This window comes from Odocoileus virginianus, chromosome 17 (assembly GCF_023699985.2).
Source record: "Odocoileus virginianus isolate 20LAN1187 ecotype Illinois chromosome 17, Ovbor_1.2, whole genome shotgun sequence".
NCBI classification, from domain to species: Eukaryota; Metazoa; Chordata; class Mammalia; order Artiodactyla; family Cervidae; genus Odocoileus; species Odocoileus virginianus.
The window spans coordinates 28,087,401-28,113,952 of record NC_069690.1 but is presented as its reverse complement, the minus strand read 5'-3'; the positions used below and the strand labels follow the sequence as shown (position 1 = coordinate 28,113,952).

Sequence of the window (26,552 nt, the reverse complement as noted above, 5' to 3'; positions counted from 1 at the left end):
ACAAGTTTGATTCATGGCATCAAGTTGAAATATCTCCTTATAAGATTTTTCAAAATTATTTGGAAGTTTTAGACACATTCAGTATTTAATATATTCTTTAATGCTGTGTATATTTATTCTATTTGTATCACATAAAGAAGTATAAAGACATATTCTCACCATGGCCTGTATATATTAATACATAACTGAATCACACTCACGTTTTTCTAGCACAATACCCAAACGTTATTTTTTTCCCCAGTGTGCTGACATGAAAAACACTGGGGTGTATGCCTGAAAAGCCCTTTGAAATATTCAGCTTTTCTTTTTTTTTTTTTGCAGGCAAGTCAAGTGAGTAGGTGGACAGGAAACAGTGTGCTATGTAAGGACCAGATTGGGCAAAAGCAAAATGGCGAGAGAGTAAGGGTACACCCCAAATGACAAGAAGACTAGAAAAGAGGACTTTCTTTTTAAATCATGGAGGGCATGGAGCATAATTTTGCAGGGCTGGAAGGAAAGGATCAACAGGTGAAAATTAACCCTGACAAAATTAAAATAACTATTTGTATTTTATTTCTACCATTTAATCTGTCAAATATGAAAAGTGATGCAACAAGCCCGAAAGGCATGCCCAGCAAGGCCAGGAGGAATTTAAGAGAGAAGCCAGGTATTCTGGCTGCCTGGCCACTGCCTTTATCCACCAGCCTGAACCTTCCTTTCAGATCATCTTCTCAAATTATCCATAAGAGATTTATCCACATACTCAATAAGAAAAATATTTCTAATTATATCCAACCATTCTTAACATGAATGAGAATTATGCGGGGACACAAGATTGCCAAGACTTTTTTGCCAAACAATTCCTTTTGACTTAAGAAAGAAGAGGCAGCTGCATTGTTTCCATAGCTATCCATATAAAAGAGCCCTTGGAATGAGGCTGACTCGTCCTGCTTTAAAAAGCTCCAAGGTAAGTGGGAACAAGGACCAGACTCTCAAGAGGGACGCTAGCTGCACCACCCCGTGTCGGCTGCAGCTGCTGTCTGGGGTACTGCTCCTTCTGCACATTTTACATCCATGGCTTTAGTTGCCCTCTGTGTACAATAGCCAGTGATGTAGCGAATGGGGTTTTTGGTTTGCTTTCTTTTTGGTTAATTAATCAAGTGCTTTTCCTTCTTTTATAGAACCGTCTCACTTCCAGGCTGCATCTTCTCACTTGCTAACAAGGTAAGATTTGGACTGGAGAAGGCAAGAGCCTCTAGGATGGATGTGTGTCACTTAGCAACCTTTGAGAAAGTGCTTGTCTCAGTAAATACCTAACAACTGTATTTCAGGAAAGATGCAGGAGAGGGAGAAGGCGATGGAGGACTTGCCTTTTAGAACAACACACACAGTCTTAGGACTCTGGCACTGATGGGATGACATTTTAGCAAGGAAAAGTTTATCAAAAGGATATTGTTTCTGTAGGGGGAAAAAAATCTGCATTAAGACTCCCTGGTTAAAAATCTCAAATTTGTAAACATGTGTCCTGCTTTTAGAATTCATTTAGCAAACATGATATCTAACAAGTAGGAAAAGAAGAACCTGGGAAAGCAGGCTGCTTTTACTTCTGTGAAGACTTTAAAAAAGTTACCTTACCCAATGCTAAGTGTTATATAACCAGAACACTGAAATTTTTGTTACATAAATAATGAAAGTATTAGTCTGCCCACTACTGCACACTGCATTTCTAAAGAGAGAGACTGGTGGGTAGATGATTAAAGTGAGTTTCAAGTAACTCGATCACGTAATGACTGAAGTAACATCATCTGCCAAGCCTTTCATTCTACTGATGCCGCTGGTGATCTGCAGACAACACTGAATGAAGCAGCCTGATCCTGTGTCCTTCAGAAGGAAATGTGGCACAGGAAAGTGAGCCTTCAGTGTGGAAGAATGAGGATAATATTTGCTGTGGCTTTTATCCTCAATTAGTTTAACTGGGTTAAGCTGATTAACTGGATTTAATATGCAAAGAAATTATGCCAGAGAAATTCTACTAAGTACCTAACTAAAAAAAAGATAAAATTATAATTTGACCTCGTGCCAAACCAACTGAACATGAGCACTTCCGGCTGAACACCTAAAGGAGGAAATAAAGTTCTCATATTATATGGCAAGAAATGGAATTCTCTTACATTATAATGAATTACATTTTCTATCTTTGTCATAGCCTGAACTTGTTCAAAATGCTTTCTTACCCAAATTTTAACTTTTTTCTCAAACTGTCTTGACTCTGTCTCATGGGCTGTGGATTACAAAAGGCAATATTGTGATCCCTAAAGATGGAGATGCTGAGGCACAGAGGATCAAGTGCAACCCAAGGTCACAAGCTCTTTAGCAGCTTGTGAGGCTACCCCTCAGCTCTCTTATTAGAACATCAGTTTTGAAGGATGAAAGAAGGTAGCCCCGAGTCCACTGCTGGGTACACAGTGACCCCAGATGCCTTTGAGTCTTTGTGATTTCTTGTGATTATGTTTGCTTCAATAACTACAACATGGAGTACAGTGCATCTGCCTGGTGAAATTTCCAACTGGGCCCATGAAATATCATCAAGGTAGAGATTTATGGGCATAGATGACAATTCAGAGTCTCTAGTAAGAAATGCTTCATTACCTTTAGGACCTCTGAGTTCAGCAGCCATGAGTTCAGACCAGGAAATGGCCATCTTTGGGGAGGCCGCTCCTTACCTCCGAAAGTCTGAAAAGGAGCGCATTGAAGCCCAGAATAAGCCTTTTGATGCCAAGACATCTGTCTTTGTGGCCGAGCCCAAGGAATCTTTTGTCAAAGGGACTATCCAGAGCAGAGAAGGTGGGAAAGTGACGGTGAAGACCGAAGGAGGAGCGGTGAGTAGTCCCAGGGGCTGACCACATGCTACTGATTATTTTGTTTGGCCACTTGGTTGACATAAACAGTTATCCTTCCTGTTTACCAGACTCTGACAGTGAAAGAGGATCAAGTCTTCCCCATGAACCCTCCCAAATTCGACAAGATCGAGGACATGGCCATGATGACCCACCTTCACGAGCCCGCTGTGCTGTACAACCTCAAAGAGCGTTATGCGGCCTGGATGATCTACGTGAGTGCTCCCCAAACCCCAAAGTGGTTTTGATCACTGGACCCTGTCAGCTCACTCTACTACAAATGGGTCACAGATAGTGATTCACTGCACTTTCACTAGCAGTATAATTAATTAAGAGGTCCACGATCGCTACTGTAAGGCCCAACCCAACAGATGGCGCATAATCCTCTGTCTTCCCATCCAAAGCCAGGCAAAGCCACCGTCCACATGGACTGGGTTTGCCACAGATCCCCTGAACAAACATGGTAGCAGCTACTGTTTACATCTCAACCACATGCCTGCATCTCCCCTCATCCCCATTCCTGCTGCAGAATCATCCAGAGGAAAAATATAAACTCATGTTACAACACTTAAAAGTAATGTTTTTAAAGACCAATTTTCAGTCCTCTAAAATAACAGCAATTTATATCTCTGTGTTCTGGTCCCTTTTGTGTGGAACACTTCCTTGATGAAATCTTGCCAACTTCCCCAGGCAGAGTTCAACATTGTGTCCTGTTGTTTCTGCCCTGCAATAATGCTGACAATGTTTTTTCAGCATGAATCATTTACATGTCCATCTCCTACATAGACTGGGAATTCCTCAAGGAATAGTATCATTTGTTCAAAGAAAAATAACATTTATATTTCATTCTTAGGGCCTTGCAGAGACTTTTCACATAACACAAACTCAGTATACTTTCTGGTTGAATTTACTATGTTAGGTTGACATTTCTGTACAGTTTTGTGGTTGCTGCTTTGGCCCCACCACACAGCTTACAGGACCTTAGTTCCCCGAGCAGGGATTGAACTCGTGCCCCCTGCATTAGGAGTTCAAAGACCTAACCAAGGGACCATCAGGGAATTCTCATCATTTCTGAATAGTGTAGTCTCTGCTGCTATTCAGCTGGACAACACTTATACAAGTGTACCTGTGGTTAGCATCAGAATCCACTCTGTTTGGTTGGCAGTTATCCTAGACCAGACATCAAAAATATTGGAAATCCAGCTATTGTAATCATAATGTATTCCCATCATTCTATGTTCTGTTTCTTCACAACTCAGTAGTAATTTACAAATATTTCCCCAGTATTGTTGCTTACCTTCATGTTTGCCTTTTTAAATGTCTGGATCATACTATTTTCAGAAGATTTTCCATAGTTCATCTATTTACTACTGTTGAGTACTTAGGTACCAAATTTATGTTTTCATGAATTTGAACTATCTTAAAAGAAATATACTCCTATTTTTTAAACTACAGTAAAAATGTATAAAAAAACAAACCCACAATTTTGGAGCTCCTACTATGTGAAAATCACTGTGACAAATCCCAAGTGGAATAAGAATCTAAACTGTATTCCTCACCCTCAAGATTTCGCTATCTTGTTGAACCTTTCAACTAGTTTCCATGCTGATGCCTTGAAGATATGTAGACCACTTACTTAAGAGTGTTCTTTTTATGTTAAAATTCATTTAATAACTGAGCTGCGCAAATAACAGGAAAGGTGTGTGTTTAGTTATTCTTTCTTATTCGCTTGCATAGACCTACTCGGGCCTCTTCTGTGTCACCGTCAACCCCTACAAGTGGCTGCCGGTGTACAACCCCGAGGTGGTGACGGCCTACCGAGGCAAAAAGCGCCAGGAGGCCCCGCCCCACATCTTCTCCATCTCTGACAACGCCTATCAGTTCATGCTGACTGGTGAGTTGGATGTTTTCCATGTGCATCTTTTTAGGAGATGAGACTCTAGGAGAGAGAGACTAACCATAGGAGAAGGAGACTCTACTCATCTCAACACACTCTTTGAGGTGGTCCCCTAAATACCATTGCACTTTGCCCAGAACCAACCAAACCATACTCTAGATTATAAGGTATATCTGGAATTAGAGCGGTCATACTATGAATCTTCTTCCTGGAATGCTGTCTCAGCTAGACCATTCTAAGGCACAATGGCACCTTGGGAAAAGGACTGAGAGATTTCCTCTTCAGAGAGAGCAGAACATCAAAATGAGCCTTTAGTTTTCCCTGAAAATACAACTAAGGCCATGATTACTTCCAAAGCTACCACCTTTACTATATTGACTCCTTCTCCCATGCTAAAAATATCTCTAATGACTTTTTCTTTTCATTACTTCTTGTACTTACAATAAACATGCTGCTAACTTGTCATCTAAATCCATCTGAAAACTCCAGTCCACCTGTGCATTTAGTGTGGAGTATAAACAGAGAAAGTCTGCTGCTTCCTTGCAGCATTCTGTTTCAGCGGTGGTCTGTAAGCTGATGTGATGGGGGGAGCCTCAGGGAGCAGGAGAGAGGGGAGCTGGAAAAGGTGCTGGGCCTGGGGACCACCAAGCCCTCAGGATTCCTGAAAAATACTAGTTTCATGCCATTTTATTAATTTACCATTTACAACTATATTAAAAAATGGTATTGACTGCCTATAATTTCTCCTTTATAGACCGAGAGAACCAGTCAATCCTGATCACGTAAGTAGACGTGATGCTTTGTTTTCAGGACTGCTGGTTTTAGGAACTCTACTGACTTGGTTTTTATTTGACAGCGGAGAATCCGGGGCTGGGAAGACTGTGAACACGAAGCGTGTCATCCAGTACTTTGCAACAATTGCAGTCACTGGGGAGAAGAAGAAGGAGGAACCAACTTCAGGCAAAATGCAGGTGGGTCTGATGGGCATGTGAGAATCATGATGGGCAGGGCGCTCAGGAAGCCCTGGACTTCCTTGTGTTTCTGCTCTTGTGTTTCTCTGCAGGGGACTCTGGAGGATCAGATCATCAGTGCCAATCCCCTGCTGGAGGCCTTTGGCAACGCCAAGACCGTGAGGAACGACAACTCCTCTCGCTTTGTAAGTCTCTTGGACACTACCACGGACACTACTCACTGGTCAAGATTTATGGGATGTTTGTGAATACATTCTCTGAGTCTTTTTCATTCCCATTATACCAGGGTTCTTTCCTTTTCCTCTGAGCATGTAATAACTTAGATCCAAGTCCTGTCTAAAAAGAAATGTGACCCTATATCTGAGTTCTTATCTTTCATTACCTACAATTATTCACAGATTTTTAAGTTAAAATTATTTTATCTACAAAATAGGAGATAGACCTTTTATTTTAAACCAGATACCAATAGTGTCTGAATTGATTTACTATTAAAACATTAGCACTTAGTGCTAATGTTAGTATTTTGAGTTTCTCAAAGATTTGATATGATTCAAGAACAAAGTAGCAATATTAACTTTTCTTTCAAGGGTAAATTCATTAGAATCCACTTTGGCACTACAGGAAAACTGGCCTCTGCTGATATTGAAACATGTAAGTGCCTGGATAATCTTTACCATCATTTCTATTTCTTATGACCTACAACACTGAACAGAAATAAAATTTGCATTTCATATGAATTTTTCTTGTTTGTTATTAATTTCTTTTCAGATCTGTTAGAGAAGTCTAGAGTTACTTTCCAGCTTAAGGCTGAAAGGAGCTATCATATTTTTTACCAGATCACATCAAACAGGAAACCAGAACTAATTGGTAAGAAATGTCATCATTTCTTTACAAAATTTATCTCACCTACACCTATCAATGCCTGGTCAACTTGGTATTCCATGATGGAATTTTGTTAACTGTATACATTATCTTTATTTTGAAAATCGCTTTATACGTTTGGTAAAAATTTATGTGTGCTCTTCATAAAAATTCAAAAGGAAAACTGAAAACACCTCCAAATCTTAAAACTATGAAATAACCACTATGAACACTTGGATGAATATAATCCTAGTCATTTTCTGTACATATATCTTTAAATATATACATACATACAATAACTAGAATCAGAGTTACATGCTCTTCCATCATCTATCTTTTTTACTGAGGAATAATATATCATGGCTTTTTCCATTCTAGTGCCTTAGAATTTGTCTCGTAATCTCTCATTTTAATGAAGAGGATATTTCTGCTTACTTTTGCTTTCTTCCATTTACTTAGAGATGCTTCTGATTACCACCAACCCATATGACTACCCATTCATCAGTCAAGGGGAGATCAGTGTGGCCAGTATTGATGATCAGGAAGAACTGATAGCCACAGATGTAAGTAAAACACAAGAAAATTAGAATGATTACTTTGGATGGAGTGATGGTCCCTCTAGATAAACATTCAGTTTCTAGTAGAAATTGCAAAAGAAGCTTCAAAGATGGGCATGACCTGGAGTCAACTGAAAAGACTAGCGTGTGCTCCTACAACATCTCACTTTCCCTTAATAGTCTTAATGATCTATCCTTTCTGAATTTCCCTAAACCATTTTTTAAAATCTGCGTGGGTGCTCAGTTGCTCAGTCGTTCCAACACTTTTGCAACCCCACAGACTGTAGCCTGCCAGGTTCCTCTCTCCAGGGGATTATCCTGGCAAGAATACTGGAGCAGGTTGCCATTTCCTCCTCCAGGGGATCTTCCCAACCCAGCGATGAAACCTATGGGTCCTCATTGGCAGGTGGATTCTCTATTGCTGAGCTACTTGAGAAGCTCGTAACAGTTAATAAGTGCTCTTTTATTGGATGATTCCCCCCACCACTTCAGTGCCCTGCTATGATGGCTTATTTTTCCTTTTCTTGTCTATCAGTCATTTTGAAACTGGCAATTTGATTCAAGTTAAACAATTTTCCTTTAAATCCAGAAAATAAGTTAAATGCAGAGTCATTATTCTCTCCTTCTATATTTCCACTTACTCTAAGAATTTAGAAACAATCATTTCGATCACTTCATGTTATCTTACAAGAATCTATCCCACCTCCCAAAACAACAAGTTAAATAAATATCCGTGTTCTCTATTTTAAATTTACTTTTGGCATCTTCAGAAGGTATGCACCTGTGATTCCCATGCTCTGTGCTGGCCTGGGACCAGCTCCCTAGACACCGAATCTAAGGAGTTCCTTGCTCTGCATCAGTACTGGCAGTTTCCTCAGTTTGACCAACAAATCAGGAATCCAAATGTGAAGTACTGATAGTAAACATGTGGATCCTAACTTAACAGTTATTCTACTGGTTGTATTGGCAGAGTGCTATTGATATTTTGGGCTTTACTAATGAAGAGAAGGTCTCCATCTACAAGCTCACGGGGGCTGTGATGCATTATGGAAACCTGAAATTCAAGCAAAAGCAGCGTGAGGAGCAAGCAGAACCAGATGGCACTGAAGGTATCGACTGAATCACCCACCTGACTTCATGTCTGCTTGAAAATCACATTCTTAACTTGTTACCCTTGAGCTCTCCTGAGAAGACAAATTCATTTTCAAGAATTGCATTTGAAAGTATGCCTAGATAAGATATATGTGGCAAGAGTATTAGACACATGTTGCTACAATTTCTAAGTTCTTTAGGGAACACTACCCATAATCAAGGTCTTGAACTTAGTGGGGGGAGGGAAGGTAAGAATACTCAAAAGATATTCTGAAAACACTGCACAAAATGCCTGTAGCTTACTTTTTTGTTTTTTTTTAAGGAAGTGGGCTGCTTTGAGCAATAACATCATCCTATCCTTTCTTCCTTTCAGTGGCTGACAAAGCAGCCTACCTCCAGGGTCTGAACTCTGCTGACCTACTCAAAGCCCTTTGCTACCCCAGGGTCAAAGTTGGCAATGAATATGTCACCAAAGGCCAGACTGTAGAGCAGGTAGGCACATAATTCAAATTCACCACCAGGGATGCAGGCAATTTACAGTCCTCTATTAACCTCAAGAAATACTCCTTTCTCTTTCAAGGTAGTCAATGCAGTGGGTGCTCTGGCCAAAGCCGTCTATGATAAGATGTTCCTGTGGATGGTCACCCGCATCAACCAGCAGCTGGACACCAAGCAGCCCAGGCAGTACTTCATCGGGGTCTTGGACATCGCTGGCTTCGAGATCTTTGATGTGAGTTGGTAATCAGTTCATAAGGGGTTTTTACAGTAAAGCAATGGAATATCAGTAAGAAGAAATTTGTGAATATTACAACCTTTTATTGCCACTGTCAAAAAGTTATGCTAAAATTTAAAAGAGAGTGACTGGGCAACTACTAATTATTTATTGTAGTGGCAATTCCACTACTATGAGAAATAACCTACTTAATGAGGAAGCTTTAACTCACTACATGATCTAAAGGGAGTCAGGAATTAGGTTGGTATAATGAGAGTTCTAAAAATTCCACAATGCAAAGTGAAGTTAGTATAAAAACATCAAAATAAACCTGTGCAATGTATAATATGCTCTCAATATATGGTAGAGAAACCACCAGAAACATATAGGCAGATGATAAGAGCTGAGAAAGGGTCAGTAATTTAGAGCCAGCATTAATAAACTCAGTGCAAGGAACTCTTAATTCTCAATATAATATGGGATAAAAATTTGTGTTTGATTATAAAATACATTTTTTCTTCCTTATAATTTTAAAGAAGCTTATCTTCTTCTAATTATAGACACAAAACTTAGGCATGGCAGAAATCATTGAAAATCAAAGAAAAGAATTCCACACTGATTCCACTATATGTGAAAGTCACTCAGTCATGTCCGACTCTTTGCGACCTCATGGACTATAGTCCATGGAATTCTCCAGTCCAGAATAGTGGAGTGGTTAGCCTTTCCCTTCTCCAGGGGATCTTCCCAACCCAGAGATCGAACCCAGGACTCCCACATTGTAGGCCGATTCTTTACCAGCTGAGCTACCAGGGATTCCACTATACATATCTACTTAATGTCAACATTTTGGCTTTTCTTTTCCAAAAAATATGAGTGTTAACATACTATACATAATATTAGATACTTGATTTTTTTCATATCATATTAAAGAATAAAGGTGGTGATTATTGCTCCCTCATAATGCTGACTATGATTGCTTCCACACAACAGAGAGAAACTTCCAGTCAGCTTCTAATAGGTTGCAAATTAGTTGCTAAGTGAGTCAATAGAAAATGCAAAAGATAAAGGAAATAAGTACAGAATGATTAAGCAGGAACTCAGAAAAACACATGAGTCAATTTAAGCAAGTACAAGAAAAAATAATTACTAATGATTTAAGATTTTGGATAAAATGACAGCAGAGAAACAATAGATTTCATAGGTCCCCAAGGATTTTGATATCTGTACTCTAAAGTCTATTCGGTATACATTTTTAAATTAAAAAGTCCTATATTTTAAAATGCCCAATATGCTGAGAGAAAAGTAAACCCATATGTTTATTTAGTTCAACAGCCTGGAGCAGCTGTGCATCAACTTCACCAATGAGAAACTGCAACAGTTTTTCAACCACCACATGTTCGTGCTGGAGCAGGAAGAGTACAAAAGAGAAGGCATCGAGTGGACGTTCATTGACTTCGGAATGGACCTGGCTGCCTGCATCGAGCTCATTGAGAAGGTTTGTTTTAAGTTTTAGAAACTATGTTTTGTGATGACTAAATTATTCATACATCTTGTTTAAGCCTATAGACAGAGAAAAATGCTTACATAGACTTGTAACATTGTGTCACGGGCTGCTTCCAGCCTATGGGCATCTTCTCCATCCTCGAAGAGGAGTGCATGTTCCCAAAGGCCACAGACACCTCCTTCAAGAACAAGCTGTATGACCAGCACCTGGGCAAGTCTGCCAACTTCCAGAAGCCCAAGGTGGTCAAGGGCAAAGCCGAGGCCCACTTCTCCCTGATCCACTACGCGGGCGTCGTGGACTACAACATTACTGGCTGGCTGGAGAAGAACAAGGACCCCCTGAACGATACTGTGGTTGGGCTGTACCAGAAGTCTTCGGTGAAAACTCTAGCTTTCCTTTTCTCTGGGACTCCAACTGCTGACTCAGGTAAAGCTCAAAAAAATCCCAATGTTTTCTCCTGATATTACAAAACGTGGTGTTAGATTGAAGCTAGTGATATCCCAGCCCAGGCTGATGTGTTATGGTCAAATCCATTGTGCCTCCAAGCTCTGGAAGCAGGCTGCACCATGACATTCACTCCAGCCCTGATGAAGGCCCTGCTGCCAAGAGCCAGAAAGGAACTTTCAACATCTTAAGCAATGAAAAGGCTTGGCTTCTATCATTCTCTCCTGCTTCTTCCTCCATATCTGCTGCTTATTGAATATCACTGAAAAATGGATATGAACTTAATTGACATATAAGATTCATTCAGGCTCAAACAGAGAAGCCAACTGCGTTGAAAGAAATCCATCTGAACACAGAAATCAACAAATGGGCAACATATCACCCTATCAATTTAAAAATTATATTTGAATGACATCTTTTCTGATTTTTTTTCTCCAGAGGCTAGTGGTGGAACTAAGAAAGGTGGTAAGAAGAAGGGCTCTTCTTTCCAGACTGTGTCTGCCCTTTTCAGGGTAAGGAGGAATTGTTTTTGACACTCTCTTGTTACTTTGTGAATTTGTTTTTAACAGCACAAGTCATTTAGGAAAGGACTGACCTTAGCTAATGACTTCTGTTAATGAGTTTTGGAGAGAAGAAATTTAAATTACTTGGAAATTATTAGGTCATCTTTTATGCTATGCCAAATATTAAAAAATATTTTATATGTTATAAAATGTAATGCTCTGCTATTCATAATCTAATTGAGTTGTGGAAATAAGCAATGGTACATACTCAAAAAGACTAAGTCCTCTGTAGCTCTAATGAAAATCTGACAGCTAGTCTTTAAGGAAACTAATATGGTATCCTTGCTCTTAATCTAGTCAATTCTCAATTGTAACTGGTAGTTTCTCCTTACAGATAATCTTTATGCTCCAAAAGCTGACAGAGTTGAAAAGGGGAAGCTATATTTATGAGAATTAGTCCAAATGCAGTGAAGGCATGTTTCCTTACGGAGAACCATAGAGTTTAGCAGAAGAAAGGGTGACCGTCCAGGATGGGCAGCCAATGGCTTTGTGAAGGTTTGTGGGTGGCCAGGGGCCAGGGCTAAGAGGACGATAGTGCTTGGATACTGAAAAGATTCAGCTCTCAAGACTGCTTTATATGTGTAACTCCTGCCAACTCGAGTGGAACAAGTGGTAGTAAGGAGGAAACTGCCTCTCAGGAGAAGCTTACCAAGGTGCTACCTTAAGTGAAAATGGTTCACAAGAGTCATTCAACTCAGTCATGGACACTGATTCTACAGACATTGCCAAGTGTTCACAAGCATGTCTAAAACTTAGATAACAGGGTTTCCTGATTTTACAGGAGAATCTGAACAAACTGATGACCAACCTCAGGAGTACCCATCCTCACTTTGTGCGGTGCATCATCCCCAATGAAACGAAGACCCCTGGTAAGACGTTCCAGAGATGAAGAGCAAAGCATGACGGCCACACTCCCTTTAACGAAACCCTGCGATGACATGAGCATTTGTTTGTAGGGGCCATGGAGCACGAGCTGGTCCTGCACCAGCTGCGCTGTAACGGCGTGCTGGAGGGCATCCGCATCTGCAGGAAGGGCTTCCCCAGCAGAATCCTGTATGCAGACTTCAAACAGAGGTCAGCCTGCCCGAATTATGGGGTGTCCTGGAGTTCAGTATGTATATACTTAGTGCAAGCAAAGCAATTTAGTAAAAAAAACATTGCCTCTATTTGTTATCTTTAATTTGCCACCAAAAGTGTCAAAATTTATAAGCCTCAAAGCACCTTTAAAATACAGATATACCACATGGTGGGTACTCTGTGGGCTTTTCACTGGATTTACCATGCTCCAAGCTTAGCTCACAGATGTCTACCATAATTTCAATAATTAGGGAACATCATTTCTGAGTGCTTAATATATTTGGGTTATTTCATTTAATCCTTCCAAAAACAGTAGAGATTAAGCACTATCAATAGCAAATGCATTTATTGGTCATCTACACATTCATGTGAACCAGATTACAGAATCCTTTCCTGAGAAGAGGGTCTGATGAGGCAGAAAAGAAAGTTGCAACTGTGCGGAAAGGTAAAATGGAATAAAAAGAGCCAGCAGATCCTAGATTGGCCATCTATGTATACAATGTCCTTCTTGTGAAGAAAATAATTGTTTTAAAGCTCTGACTTTTTAAAATCAATCGTTTAGTGTTCGCTACTTTTAGTCTCATCAATAAACCAAGTTTTAGAAAACGGTATTTATTTTACCAGATACAAGGTATTAAATGCAAGTGCGATCCCTGAAGGACAATACATCGACAGCAAGAAGGCTTCTGAGAAGCTCCTTGGGTCCATTGACATCGACCACACCCAGTATAAATTTGGCCACACCAAGGTAATTGTCTCTGAGGCCCACCTGACACTTGCCTGTGCCTTTGGAGTTTATTTAAGGTTGATAATCTGCAACTCTGTCCATGCACAGGTCTTTTTCAAAGCTGGTCTTCTGGGGCTCCTAGAGGAGATGCGAGATGAAAAGCTGGCCCAGCTGATGACCCGAACCCAGGCCAGGTGCAGAGGGTTCTTGGCAAGAGTGGAGTACCAGAAGATGGTGGAAAGAAGGTATACAAACATATTGCTTGTTTAGTCATACTTTCCTTCTTCAGAAACACATTTGAGGTGGCTTCCAATTAAGACTCAGATATCATAAGTCCACTAGAGCAAGAGGGATGAATAAGAGTCTGATGCTGAACTGGAGATATACATATACCAAAGCACTTAAGGTAGCAGTCACCATGGAATAAACTGCATGCGCAGGTAAAAAAATTAAAAAGAGAGAGAAGCATGATAAAAAAGACAGAGAGAGATGTGTAAGTCTCATCTAATGAGAAAACATATCATTGAGCAAGCAGAGGCAAAATGTTGCCCTAGCATTTGGTTCTAATATGAATTTACTGGGTAGATAATTAAATAAGATGTTGAACTGCAGAGCACACATTTATTTTCAACAGCAGTTTTACATAAAGTGCAGAAACAACTTCTTTGTCTGACCATTTATATTATTGAATTATTATAATTTAAAGTATTCAGGGCAAATAGGTGAAAGAACTTTTTCAATAAGTTAATACAATTTCACCAAGGTATCTCACTTTTTAGTGATCTAATCTGATGCAGTGACAGAGCTCTAAGGCTACAGATCAGGTGTCTCAAACTGTAGGACACATATGAATGGGATCCACAGGGAGAATATTTTACACTGAAAATTGTATATGCATGCATACCTGTGTGTGTAAATACATAATTTACGTGAAACAGATTTTCTATCACCCGTAGTTCTGCTAATATTTTCTACTATATTCTATTTCATTAAAAATAAGTTTGGTCATAAACCCTATACACACACACACACACACACACACACACACACACACATATTTGGGCAATTGCCTATGTATGAAGGCAATTTTTTAAAAATAATTTATATTAAAACAAATGTGATGATATTAAAGAATAGAATGCAAAAATCATACATTAAAATATAAAACCAGAGATTTTTCAAAGGAACTGAGTTTTCTCTTTATCCTGTGTCTCACACCCGGCGGGGTTCTGGATCCCCCTTCACTGCTCTCAGTGGTGGTCACGTAGGAAAGTGTGCAAAGCACTGAAGCAGAGCAGTACTTTTCAAAGGGTGGTCCTTGGGCCTGTATCATCAGCATCACTTACAAACTTGTTAAAAATGCACATTTTTGGCCTCATCTCATATCTGCTGAATCTGAATCTCTAGGGAAATAGCCCAGGAATCAGTATTTTAACACGACCTTAGCTGATTCTTATGCACACCCAAGTTTGAGAAGCACCAATGTAGAGAAATGAATGACTGATGAGTCCTTGACCACCATCCCTAAATACAATTTCTTTCGTTTGTGTTTTTGAAAGTGGTGAGGAACATGGTGGAGGGCAGAACCTCCAACTCTCATTGCCAAGATTTCATCTCATTCCATCATCCACACAGCATCTAATCTGCATTGGTTAAAATTTCAGGGAGTCCATCTTCTGCATCCAGTACAACATCCGAGCCTTCATGAACGTCAAGCACTGGCCCTGGATGAAACTGTTCTTCAAGATCAAGCCCCTGCTGAAGAGTGCAGAGACGGAGAAGGAGATGGCCACCATGAAGGAAGAGTTCCAGAAAACTAAAGATGAACTTGCCAAGTCAGAGGCAAAAAGGAAGGAACTGGAAGAAAAGATGGTGTCATTATTGAAAGAAAAAAATGACCTGCAGCTCCAAGTTCAGGCTGTAAGTAGTGGTATCATCCTATGTACTGCTGCTAATCAGGATGCAAATGTAAAACTCTAGTCACTAGTAGCAGTGAGCTGGGTAGTCAGCATGAGAGACATGCACTGCCAGGAGAAGGTTAAAATGCTCTGATGGTGTTAATAAAGTCCATATTCCTTCATCACCCAGGAAATGCCCCCAAACCAGAGCCAAGGCAATGAGCTAGAACTGACCACTGTATTCTATTCTGTACAGTTTCATCAAACTACAGCTTTAATGACTTCTTTTCCCTTTGAAGACAGTCCTTGAAAGGGATTTTACCATGAAACTAGCCGAAATACAAAAGGGGAGAACAGCATGGAGAAAGCGATTTGTTTTCTCTGAAACTTCCTTGAACTTCTAGATGTTTATGGATCTTAAATCACAGTGTGTACAGCTGACAAAGGACAGTATTCTACATCAGTTTTTACTGAATTATTGTTTGCTATTGATCTCTAAAACTGAGACTTCCTCTTTCCAATCCATCTCCATAGTCAGTGCCGCATCATATAACATTTGGGTTGCTGCATCAGCGCCTAACTTGCTCTACCTGCCCCTAATTCTCTCCCTCCATCCAGCCTTCTCATTGCTATGCCTGAACCAATCATTTTACAACTGCTTTCATCAACTCTGAAATGTAATTTATGAGACTGTCTTTCATTTGAAGTGAACTGAATTGGTTTGCTATAATTTACTCATCACAAAATCATATATTTTTTCCTGCTGATTAAGATTGGTCTCTTCTGTCAAGTTGGGGTGGTGTAATAACTCCTTCCTTTAGATTACAGAAAGGAAAAGAGCCATTTTTCTGTCCCCATTCTCTTCAAAGCTATCCTGAATTCTCTTCTCTTGTCCCTAGAGAATCACTTAGACACTGTCCTACATTACCATGCTCACTACCCGTCTATGTGCAGCACATTTTATTCTTTTATGTATCCAAAGACTGATATGGAGGCTCACTGATGAATGCATCTATCAATTTCTCTCTCATTTCCATCCACCCCCAACCCTCTTAAGTAGGAACATAGGTTGCTAGGAATTTGATTACTTAATGCCTCAATTAGAATTTAAAGCATCATAACCAGGATCACCCTCCAAGACTACAAAGGGAAATAATTTCCTAGTAGTGGCTACATCTGGAAACTTCTCCTGCTGGAATGCTTTCCCTTCTCCTGATCCTTCCCCCAATAAGTTCATTCCTACAGGACTAAGTCCTACCCATCTCTCAAAGCCCAACTCAAATGCCACTTCATTCATTAAATCATATCTGAAACAACTTCTCTGATCTTTTATGTCACTAATTGCTTTCCGAATTAATGGTAGCTTGTTGGGGTTAAGCTTTCTAACCTACTGTAGAATATACTCTTGTAAATGAACAGGACAATACCTGATACATTTTGTTTTTCCCAAAATATGGAGCATCTGGCAATCACACATGGCAGGTGGTTCATAAAAGTTTAATCCAAAGAACCAATGGGGGAGATTTATACTGTTATCACTGTATAATACTTCATTCTTACTTCCCAATTTTGATTTTGCTTCCAACTCAAGGAAGCTGAAGGCTTGGCTGATGCAGAGGAAAGATGTGACCAGCTGATCAAAACCAAAATCCAACTGGAGGCTAAGATCAAGGAGGTGACTGAGAGAGCTGAGGATGAAGAAGAGATCAACGCTGAGCTGACGGCCAAGAAGAGGAAACTGGAGGACGAATGTTCGGAACTGAAGAAAGACATAGATGACCTTGAGCTGACACTGGCCAAGGTTGAGAAGGAGAAACACGCCACAGAGAACAAGGTATGAAATATACAAGGAAAGCTTACGTTTTTATTATTACTAGGCAATCCAAGTAAAAAACTGAAGCCACCATGTAACATGTAATGCAAAGTGTTTTTACTTCCTAAGGTGAAAAATCTCACAGAAGAGATGGCAGGTCTGGATGAAACCATCGCCAAGCTGACCAAGGAGAAGAAGGCCCTCCAGGAGGCCCACCAGCAGACCCTGGATGACCTGCAGGCAGAAGAGGACAAAGTCAACACCCTGACCAAAGCTAAAACCAAGCTAGAGCAGCAAGTGGACGATGTAAGTCTAGGACTGTCAAGGAAATTTTCTTTGAAAGGAAGCTGAGCAATTCTTTTGACTCAGCATTATTTGTATTTAGCTTGAGGGGTCCTTGGAGCAAGAAAAGAAACTTCGCATGGACCTAGAGAGAGCCAAGAGGAAACTTGAAGGTGATCTCAAGTTGGCCCAAGAGTCCATAATGGACATTGAAAATGAAAAACAACAGCTTGATGAAAAGCTCAAAAAGTAAGTATGAGAGAATTGTTTATGGACTCACTTCCAATGTTGACTATGGACTCAACTGTTATCCTTTACTACTTCTCAAAAAGGAAAGAGTTTGAAATGAGCAATTTGCAAAGCAAGATTGAAGATGAACAAGCACTTGGCATTCAACTGCAGAAGAAGATCAAAGAGTTGCAAGTAAGTTCATATTTCTATCAGTCTGGCTCAAAGAGCCATAGTTATGAGCATAAAGAAGCTAACATTGAGCTTCTCGCCACCGCCAGGCCCGCATCGAGGAGCTGGAGGAGGAGATCGAGGCCGAGCGCGCCTCCCGCGCCAAAGCAGAGAAGCAGCGCGCAGACCTCTCCCGGGAACTGGAGGAGATCAGCGAGCGGCTGGAAGAAGCCGGTGGGGCCACTTCCGCCCAGATTGAGATGAACAAGAAGCGGGAGGCTGAGTTCCAGAAGATGCGCCGGGACCTGGAGGAGGCCACGCTGCAGCATGAGGCCACGGCGGCCGCTCTTCGCAAGAAGCACGCGGACAGTGTGGCCGAGCTGGGGGAGCAGATCGACAACCTGCAGAGGGTCAAGCAGAAGCTGGAGAAGGAGAAGAGCGAGATGAAGATGGAGATTGATGACCTTGCTAGCAATGTGGAAACGATCTCTAAAGCCAAGGTACCGCAGAGTCTGAGAAACTGTTATTAATAGCAATGACCCATTATGTGCACAGTCTCAGTCTGCATAGGGCCTTTACACATAGGTCATTTGTTCTTTATGGTAAGCAAGAAAGATACCAGTACTTATATTATTTCCACTCAATCATAAGAAGAAACTAAAATTCAAAGAAGCTGAGCATATTAGCCACACCACACTATTAACACATGACAACATCTGCAGCCAACCAAGCTGTCCATGTTCTGTAGCACTCAAACTGGGGAACACAGGTCTCCAAAATTCTCAACTATCCAACATGCATCCAACAATTTCACTGTACATAAGTAGGCAGTGAAATATTTATAAATGTTTTTTTAAAATATGTCACTACATTTTTCACAAAATCTTTAGTACATGATCTTTAATTTTTTATCACAGGCAGACCTCAGAGATATTGCAGGTTTGGTTCCAGACTACCACAATGAAGCAAATATCAAAATAAAGCAAGTCACTCAAATTCCCTGGTTTCCCAATGCATATAAAAATGATATTTATACTATACTCTAGTGTATTAAGTGTGCAACAGCATTATGCCTAAAAAAAAGGCATCCCTTCACTTAAAAATGCTTTCTTGCTAAAAAAAAATGGTAACCATCATCTGAACCATCAGTGAGTCACAGTACCAACATCAAAGATCACAGATCACTAAAACAAATATAATAATGAAGAAAAGCTTGAATATTGTGAGAATTACCAAAATGTGACACAGAGACATGAGCTGGGCAAATGCTATTGGAAAAATAGTGCTGATAGACTTATTGGATACAGGGTTGCCCAAACCCTAAATTTGTTTAAAAAAAAAAAAAGTGATATCTGTGAAGAGCAATAATACAAGGAATGCCTGGAATAATGAACGAAGCTTCACAATTAGCTTTTTAAAACTCCCAATGTGTGTCTTCACCTTAGGACAGCAATCATATTATAAAAGATAAAGAAAAAAATTCCTACATAGTACATACAAGAGAATTTATTTTCTATGTCAAAATAAATCTTTTTCTATTTTAGAAGAAATGGTAGCTGTAGGGAAATGTTACTAAAATGTCTGCACTTGCTTCTTCCACTTTTCCTCTCACAGGGAAACCTAGAGAAGATGTGCCGAACTCTGGAGGACCAACTAAGCGAGCTGAAATCCAAGGAGGAGGAGCAGCAGCGGCTGATCAATGACCTGACGGCCCAGAGGGGACGCTTGCAGACTGAATCTGGTAACTCTCTCCTCCTCCATGAGGCCTAAAAGTGGAGATGATGTGGTCTAAAACAACTGATATGTGAGAGCCTATTAAAAGCAGCTGAGAACATGTGATTCACCGCACAGTTCAGACTCCGCCCCACGTGCAAGGTCACTTAGGGACGACGCTGAGGTGAAGACTTCCATGGGACTGGGTCAAGCTCTGCTCCACAAAGGCCCTGAGGATTTGGCCGCATGGAGGGGATGCTTGGGGTCAAGGGTCTTTCCATCATGGGTCCAGGGCTGCTGTTTTAGATCGTGCTTCTTTTTAGCTAAACCAGAATGAACCAAATTCCTGCATTCAGCAATGGATAACCCAGTCTCTCAAAAGTCTTATGAAACAGGGCCAATGTGGAATTAAAAAGTTTAACTCCCTTCTTTGACAGTTATTAACAGGTTTTGCACAATAATGTAACCCTGAAAGAATCAGTTATGGAGAGGACAAAGAGAAGTTAAGCTGTATTTATTCATTTAGGTTATTTTCACCATAAAAATCAGAAATTTGACATCAAGCATGACGATGTCAATAGAGAATCCAACCACCTGAGCACTCAACTGAAAAGGGGGTGTTGAGATTTTCATCTGAGCTTGCAAAACCTTTTCTTCACTTTAACAAGTGGTGCCATATCATTTGCCTCTCAGGTGAATTTTCACGTCAGCTAGATGAGAAAGAAGCTCTGGTGTCTCAGTTATCAAGGGGCAAACAAGCATTTACTCAACAGATTGAGGAATTAAAGAGGCAACTTGAAGAAGAGATAAAGGTAACTAGATAGGACTCATTTCCCACTCACCTGACCCTAATTGGAGTCCATTATACCAACATTTAAAGGGTTTTGAAACTTAAGAATTAAACACTAAGTATTCAATAAAATGAACATATAACTCTCTTCTCAGGCCAAGAACGCCCTGGCCCACGCCCTGCAGTCAGCCCGCCACGACTGTGACCTGCTGCGGGAACAGTACGAGGAGGAGCAGGAATCCAAGGCCGAGCTGCAGAGGGCGCTGTCCAAGGCCAACAGCGAGGTGGCCCAGTGGAGGACCAAGTACGAGACGGACGCCATCCAGCGCACGGAGGAGCTGGAGGAGGCCAAGTACGTGTGCAGATATGAGAGAGTGTGCAGACAATGTTGAACATTGAATCACAGAAACACAACCTTTGAAGATTCAGTGAATTAGCTCACAAACGTTCATTAATTAGCTCCGATCTGCCAGGCATGATCAGCCCCTGAGAACAGGACATGAATAAAGCACACACCATCACTGACCTCTGAGCCTAAAATCTAGTTAAAAAACAAAGAATAACAAGCACTCACACAGATAATCAGCCTTATTGCTGGCTGTCAAGCACACCAAGCTCACTGATGCTTCAGGAATTTGATAGCCCCTCTTGTGTCTGGAACAGTCTCCCCATCCCAGATCTCCCTCTGGCTCTCTCTGACTTCTTTTAGATCTTGACTCAAACATTAGCTCCTTGGAAAAGACTTCCCTGAATATCTAAGAATAGCTGCCCACCCCTTACTCCATTTTATCTTCCTTCACTGCACTTTACATCTGCAATAGGTTGTTATGCATTTTCTGACTTGTTTATTGTTTATCTCTGCCACTTGCTTGGAAGCTTCACAAGGCAGGGACCTTTTCTGTCCTATTCGCTGCTGTGTACTCAGCATCTGATTCATAAAAGGAGCTCATCGATATTTTTTTGAATGGATGGAGATTTTTAATATGAAGTTCCCCACACTTTTCAGCATGGTAACAGTTCATAATTCTCAGTTTGGTTTCCTTCTCTCTACAACCACGTGTAATCTTCAAGGAAGAAACTGGCCCAGCGTCTGCAGGCTGCTGAAGAACACGTAGAAGCTGTGAACGCCAAATGCGCCTCCCTTGAGAAGACCAAGCAGAGGCTCCAGAATGAGGTTGAGGACCTCATGCTCGACGTGGAGAGGACCAATGCTGCCTGCGCAGCCCTGGACAAAAAGCAAAGGAACTTCGACAAGGTAACTTCTGCAGCAGCCTCTGGCCTCCACCACTGTCCTCCATCCTTTCCAGCCAGGTAAGCTCTTTTGGTGCGTGTTTCAGATCCTGGCAGAATGGAAACAGAAGTATGAGGAAACCCACGCCGAGCTCGAGGCGGCTCAGAAGGAGGCCCGCTCTCTGGGCACTGAGCTGTTCAAGATGAAGAATGCCTACGAGGAGTCCTTGGATCAGCTAGAAACTTTGAAACGAGAGAACAAAAACTTGCAGCGTGAGTCCCTTTCACTGTGAATAGTTTTTATGCCTTGGAGGAACCTTTCTCTTGTGTTTTCTGTCTGATCAAGTCTCTTCCCGTCTTTCACCCAAACAGAGGAGATCTCTGACCTCACGGAGCAGATCGCAGAAGGAGGGAAACGTATGCATGAACTGGAGAAAATAAAGAAGCAAGTGGAACAAGAGAAGTCTGAAATTCAGGCTGCTTTAGAGGAGGCAGAGGTATGAGTCAAAAATGTACACTGTAAACAAATTCAGAAAAGAATTAGAACTAGCCACATACACTGAACAGAAGAATAAATGGCACAAAATTAGCACAAGGAAAAGTGTGCAGAAAAGCTGCCAGATGTGTCCATTCCCTACTAATGTCATCCCTCGCTGTTGTTAAGGCATCTCTTGAACACGAAGAGGGAAAGATCCTGCGTATCCAGCTGGAGCTGAACCAGGTCAAGTCTGAAATTGACAGGAAAATTGCTGAAAAGGATGAGGAAATTGACCAGCTCAAGAGGAACCACATTAGAGTCGTGGAGTCCATGCAGACCATGCTGGATGCTGAGATCAGGAGCAGGAATGACGCCATCAGGCTCAAGAAGAAGATGGAAGGAGACCTTAATGAAATGGAGATCCAGCTGAACCACGCCAACCGCATGGCTGCTGAGGCCCTGAAGAATTACAGGAACACCCAAGCCATCCTCAAGGTAAGTGGGCTCCGGAGATGGTCCAGCGCAGGTGGGTGACCGCAGCCCTGAGAACAAGGTGTCTCAATGATCGGTCATTCCACAGGATACCCAGATCCACCTGGATGACGCTCTGCGGGGCCAGGAGGACCTGAAGGAGCAGCTGGCCATGGTGGAGCGCAGAGCCAACCTGCTGCAGGCTGAGATCGAGGAGCTGCGGGCCACCCTGGAGCAGACGGAGAGGAGCAGGAAGATGGCGGAGCAGGAGCTCCTGGATGCCAGTGAGCGCGTCCAGCTCCTGCACACCCAGGTGGGATTCAGCACAAAGAATTCACCTTCAGTCAATGCCTATGTCTCAGAAAAGATAAACTTGGATTTTTTTATATAACAGTCAGGTTTTATACTTCTACTAAATTTTCACTGCGTTATTGAGAAATCTTTCACTATTTCATCTTGCACATATTATTAGTGATTAACTTCTTAAAATATTCATTCTAAGACTTGCCATATTCTTTTGTATTAGTATCTTTAATGACCCTGGCTATCAATATTGACATTTTTATTGTGGAAAAAGAAATACTTGAACATGTTATAATTTTATCCTTGTGAGTGGTCTCACTAGTAAATGGCAGTTATAAAATTATAGAGCTATTTGGTCTAATTATAAGAAATATACTTGAAGATGATAAATATTCCTTAACATTTCTATTTTAATTAATTGTACTACATAACAGAATAATATTCAAGGGCATTTGACTTCCAAATTTTTATCTGAAATTTTTTTCAAACAGTGGCTACCACTAAGTACTTTGGTAAGATGATTAAAAAAGCATATAACTTACTTTCAAACAGAACACCAGCCTGATCAACACCAAGAAGAAGCTAGAGGCAGACATCACTCAAATCCAGGGAGAGATGGAAGACATTCTCCAGGAAGCTCGCAACGCAGAAGAGAAGGCCAAGAAGGCCATCACTGATGTGAGCAGAGGGCCACACCGGGTGGTCAAGCTAGAATCTTGATGGGCTGGCTCACCTTTCTCAGCTGGTTCTGTTTTACTGCTAATTAGGCAGCCATGATGGCTGAGGAGCTGAAGAAGGAGCAGGACACCAGCGCCCACCTGGAGCGGATGAAGAAGAACATGGAGCAGACGGTGAAGGACCTGCAGCACCGCCTGGACGAGGCTGAGCAGCTGGCCCTGAAGGGTGGGAAGAAGCAGATCCAGAAGCTGGAGGCCAGGGTGGGTCTCCCAGTATCTACCTATTTCCATTTATTCCTAATGCCTTAGTGGATCAAAGTTCTTAAGCACCTACTCCTTTGCAGGTGCGTGAGCTGGAAGGAGAGGTTGAGAGTGAGCAGAAGCGCAATGCAGAAGCTGTCAAGGGCCTGCGCAAACATGAGAGGAGAGTGAAGGAGCTCACCTACCAGGTACAGCAACAGTTTCTATCAGCTCAGCACTCCTTGCATATATGGGAAATGCTCCCAGGTAATGATACAACAGTCGTGTGCTTTTGAACTATGACCCTGTGGCTTTTATCATCTTTCAGACGGAAGAAGATCGGAAAAATATTCTCAGACTTCAGGACTTGGTAGATAAACTTCAGGCGAAAGTGAAATCTTACAAGAGACAAGCTGAGGAGGCTGTAAGTATTCTTAAGACAAAGAGAAGAAAGTCCTCTATTAAGAAAAACTCATAAATAATTAGATTTACTATTTACTAGTAGTAAATAAGCTGTCTGCATTATAGAAGACTGAGTACTTCTTAAAAATGTTTGCACATTTTTTTAATTTTTAAAGTTAACTTTCTATCCACGAAGAAACCTCAAAAAATCTCAAAGCAGAAGTAATACAAGCTACATTTTCTAGCCCTAGTGTGATAAAGTTGTAAAGTGATGAGAAAATATAAACAAAAATTTCAAAGCATTTAAATGTTAAAAAACTGACTTTCCTAAAAAATTTTTGGATTAACTTGAAATAAAAACACAATTACTGAATAATTTTTAACTGTAAATAAAATTTCAAGGAAGATAAGACTTTTATAAACCTATAATGTAGTCTGAGCTGTCCTTCAAGGACAATTCATTTCTTTGTAAGCTTTCATTATGAATCAAAAATAAAAATAAATGAAGAAACTGACAGTCCAATAAAGAAGTTAAAAATAATAGTAAAATAATGAAGAGGTACTGTTAAAGGTAATATAGAAATGAATGAATTAGTATATCCTATTTTCAACATCTAATCTCAGTAGTGTCTTGGGAATTGATAAAAAATAAATATACTTATATAATCAAAGAAAAAGTGAAAGTAAAAACTCACAACATTACAAATGAGAAAGGGGACAAACCATATCAGGAAGATTATTTTTAAATGTAAAATACATATCTATCAAGGTGGTTGAAATATTAAATAAGAGAATATAAATTATTAAATTGGCTGAATAAGTTATTTCAGAATTACTTCTGAAAATGAACTCAGTCCAGATAGGTCTTTCAAAATTTGAAGGAACAGATAATCCCTGAGCTATGTAAGCTACTTCAGAGCATGGGAAAAGATGAAAAGCTTTCCAAATCATTTTAAGAAGCTCGCATAACACTCATACCAAAACCTGTCCAAAAGAGAACAGGGGTGGGGAAAGACACTAAAGGCAGTTTTATTCATAAGTATAGTTGTAGTGAAGATAAATTACTAAGTTACTGAAACCCATACTTTATTAAGGAAATTGTCCATCAGTGATTAAATAGATTTAATTCCTACAAAGTAAGGATTACTTAATATTAAGGAGTCTGTCAACAGAATCATTACTATGAAGTAGGAGGGGAAAAGTGATTGTTTTGAAATGTGCCAAAATAATATATGATAAAATCCAACATTTATTTCTACTTAAAGAAGCTATTAAGAAATGCATCCTTAATGACGAAGAATATCTAACTTAAACGAACAGTCATCATCTTCCAGCAAGCATTAACAAGCATGATTTTATCCTTGCCTTCTTTCCTGCTCTTATATTATTTCTTGCTTTACTTGTGGTACATATTTGTTACCATGTTTTGGTTACTCATGGTACATTATTTATTATCCTGTTTTGGTTGTAAAAGTAGAGCTGCAATTCTTTATGAAACACAAAGCCCCAGTAAATCTTAAAGTTAATTTCAATGATAAGCAAAATCCAGGAGGTGGTAGGATAATAATGTCTCCTGTTGAATATTCTAACTTCTTCGTAGATGCCAAGTCCTTTCTTTCCTTAGGCCTACAGAATCTACGAGATGCTCAGTATGCATTCCTTACAATTCCATTTTTATTCTCAGGAGGAACAATCCAATACAAATCTATCTAAATTCCGCAAGCTCCAGCACGAGCTGGAGGAAGCCGAGGAAAGGGCTGACATTGCTGAGTCCCAGGTCAACAAGCTGCGGGTGAAGAGCCGGGAGGTTCACACAAAAATCATCAGTGAAGAGTGATCATGTCCTGATGCTATGGAATGACTGAAGAGAGGCACAAAATGTGAAGTCTTTGGTCATTTCTCTCTGTAATTATCATCTATCCTACCCTACTGCAAAGGAAATAAAGAGCATAGGGCACTGTATAAGCAATACCCTTAGACTGGTCTGTTCCTTTCTTTTTCTACTGAAGCAAAGTCAAAACTGAAATAACCATAGGCTATAAACAATCCCATTTGATCTGCCACTAAGAAGTAATTATGCACTTGATTTTATTTTAGATCTATAGTCATACTGTGGGGCTTCCCTGGTGGCTCAGCAGTAAAGAATCTGCCTGCCATGCAGGAGATGTGGGTTCGATCCCTGAGTTGGGAAGATCCCCTGGAGAAGGAAATGGCAACCCACTCCAGTATTCATGCCTGGAGGATCCCATGGACAGAGGAGCCTGGCAGGCTACATTCCATGGGGTCACAAAGAGTCAGACATGACTGAAGCAACTTAGGGGGAATAGTCATACTTTAAGACCATAATGTTGTCACTAATCAGGGAAGCCTGTTCTGATGAACAGAAATATGGAAATTACTTTTATTTCTTCCTAGTCTTTCCCTGATACTGGGGTCTAGTAGGAACTCAGAAAGCTCCTACTTCCCCTGACGTGAATCTATTTTCCAGGTTTATGCAAGGAGTGGCCCTAGTTATATTCTCACACAGGGGTGCCTCCTGAAGTATATCATGAATTCTCCTTGCTAATTCTCCTTG

At 40.6% G+C, this 26,552-nt stretch overlaps 1 protein-coding gene across 2 annotated transcripts; it reads left to right on the top strand.

The window, feature by feature from the left end:
* The first annotated feature begins 904 nt into the window (after positions 1–904).
* Positions 905–25,948, top strand: LOC110134193 (myosin-2). 2 transcript variants are annotated; one of them, XM_020888531.2, is made up of 40 exons: positions 905–946; positions 1,161–1,203; positions 2,635–2,858; positions 2,948–3,091; positions 4,614–4,770; positions 5,528–5,555; positions 5,630–5,744; positions 5,837–5,929; positions 6,332–6,395; positions 6,513–6,611; positions 7,065–7,168; positions 8,133–8,271; positions 8,628–8,746; positions 8,835–8,984; positions 10,291–10,461; positions 10,587–10,896; positions 11,353–11,426; positions 12,259–12,346; positions 12,434–12,551; positions 13,179–13,302; positions 13,390–13,526; positions 14,946–15,201; positions 16,771–17,013; positions 17,122–17,298; positions 17,378–17,523; positions 17,607–17,697; positions 17,784–18,173; positions 19,288–19,414; positions 20,080–20,198; positions 20,332–20,528; positions 21,248–21,431; positions 21,514–21,679; positions 21,779–21,903; positions 22,071–22,379; positions 22,465–22,668; positions 23,211–23,336; positions 23,426–23,596; positions 23,680–23,784; positions 23,904–23,999; positions 25,662–25,948. In XM_020888531.2, exons 3-40 carry the CDS (start codon positions 2,655–2,657, stop codon positions 25,812–25,814), a joined length of 5,823 nt encoding a protein of 1,940 aa, XP_020744190.1. In that variant the 5' UTR covers positions 905–946; positions 1,161–1,203; positions 2,635–2,654; the 3' UTR covers positions 25,815–25,948. The 2 variants fall into 2 exon arrangements, with proteins under 2 accessions (XP_020744190.1, XP_070335204.1); XM_070479103.1 differs by lacking the exon at positions 905–946 and adding an exon at positions 969–1,024.
* The last annotated feature ends 604 nt before the right edge of the window (positions 25,949–26,552 follow it).

Coding starts and splice junctions, on each gene's coding strand:
- LOC110134193 (XM_020888531.2), top strand. CDS start 2,655: ATGAGTTCAGACCAGGAAATGGCCATCTTTGGGGAGGCCGCTCCTTAC. Junction 13,303..13,389: donor ATAAATTTGGCCACACCAAG/GTAATTGTCTCT, acceptor GTCCATGCACAG/GTCTTTTTCAAAGCTGGTCT. Junction 21,904..22,070: donor CTGCTTTAGAGGAGGCAGAG/GTATGAGTCAAA, acceptor GCTGTTGTTAAG/GCATCTCTTGAACACGAAGA.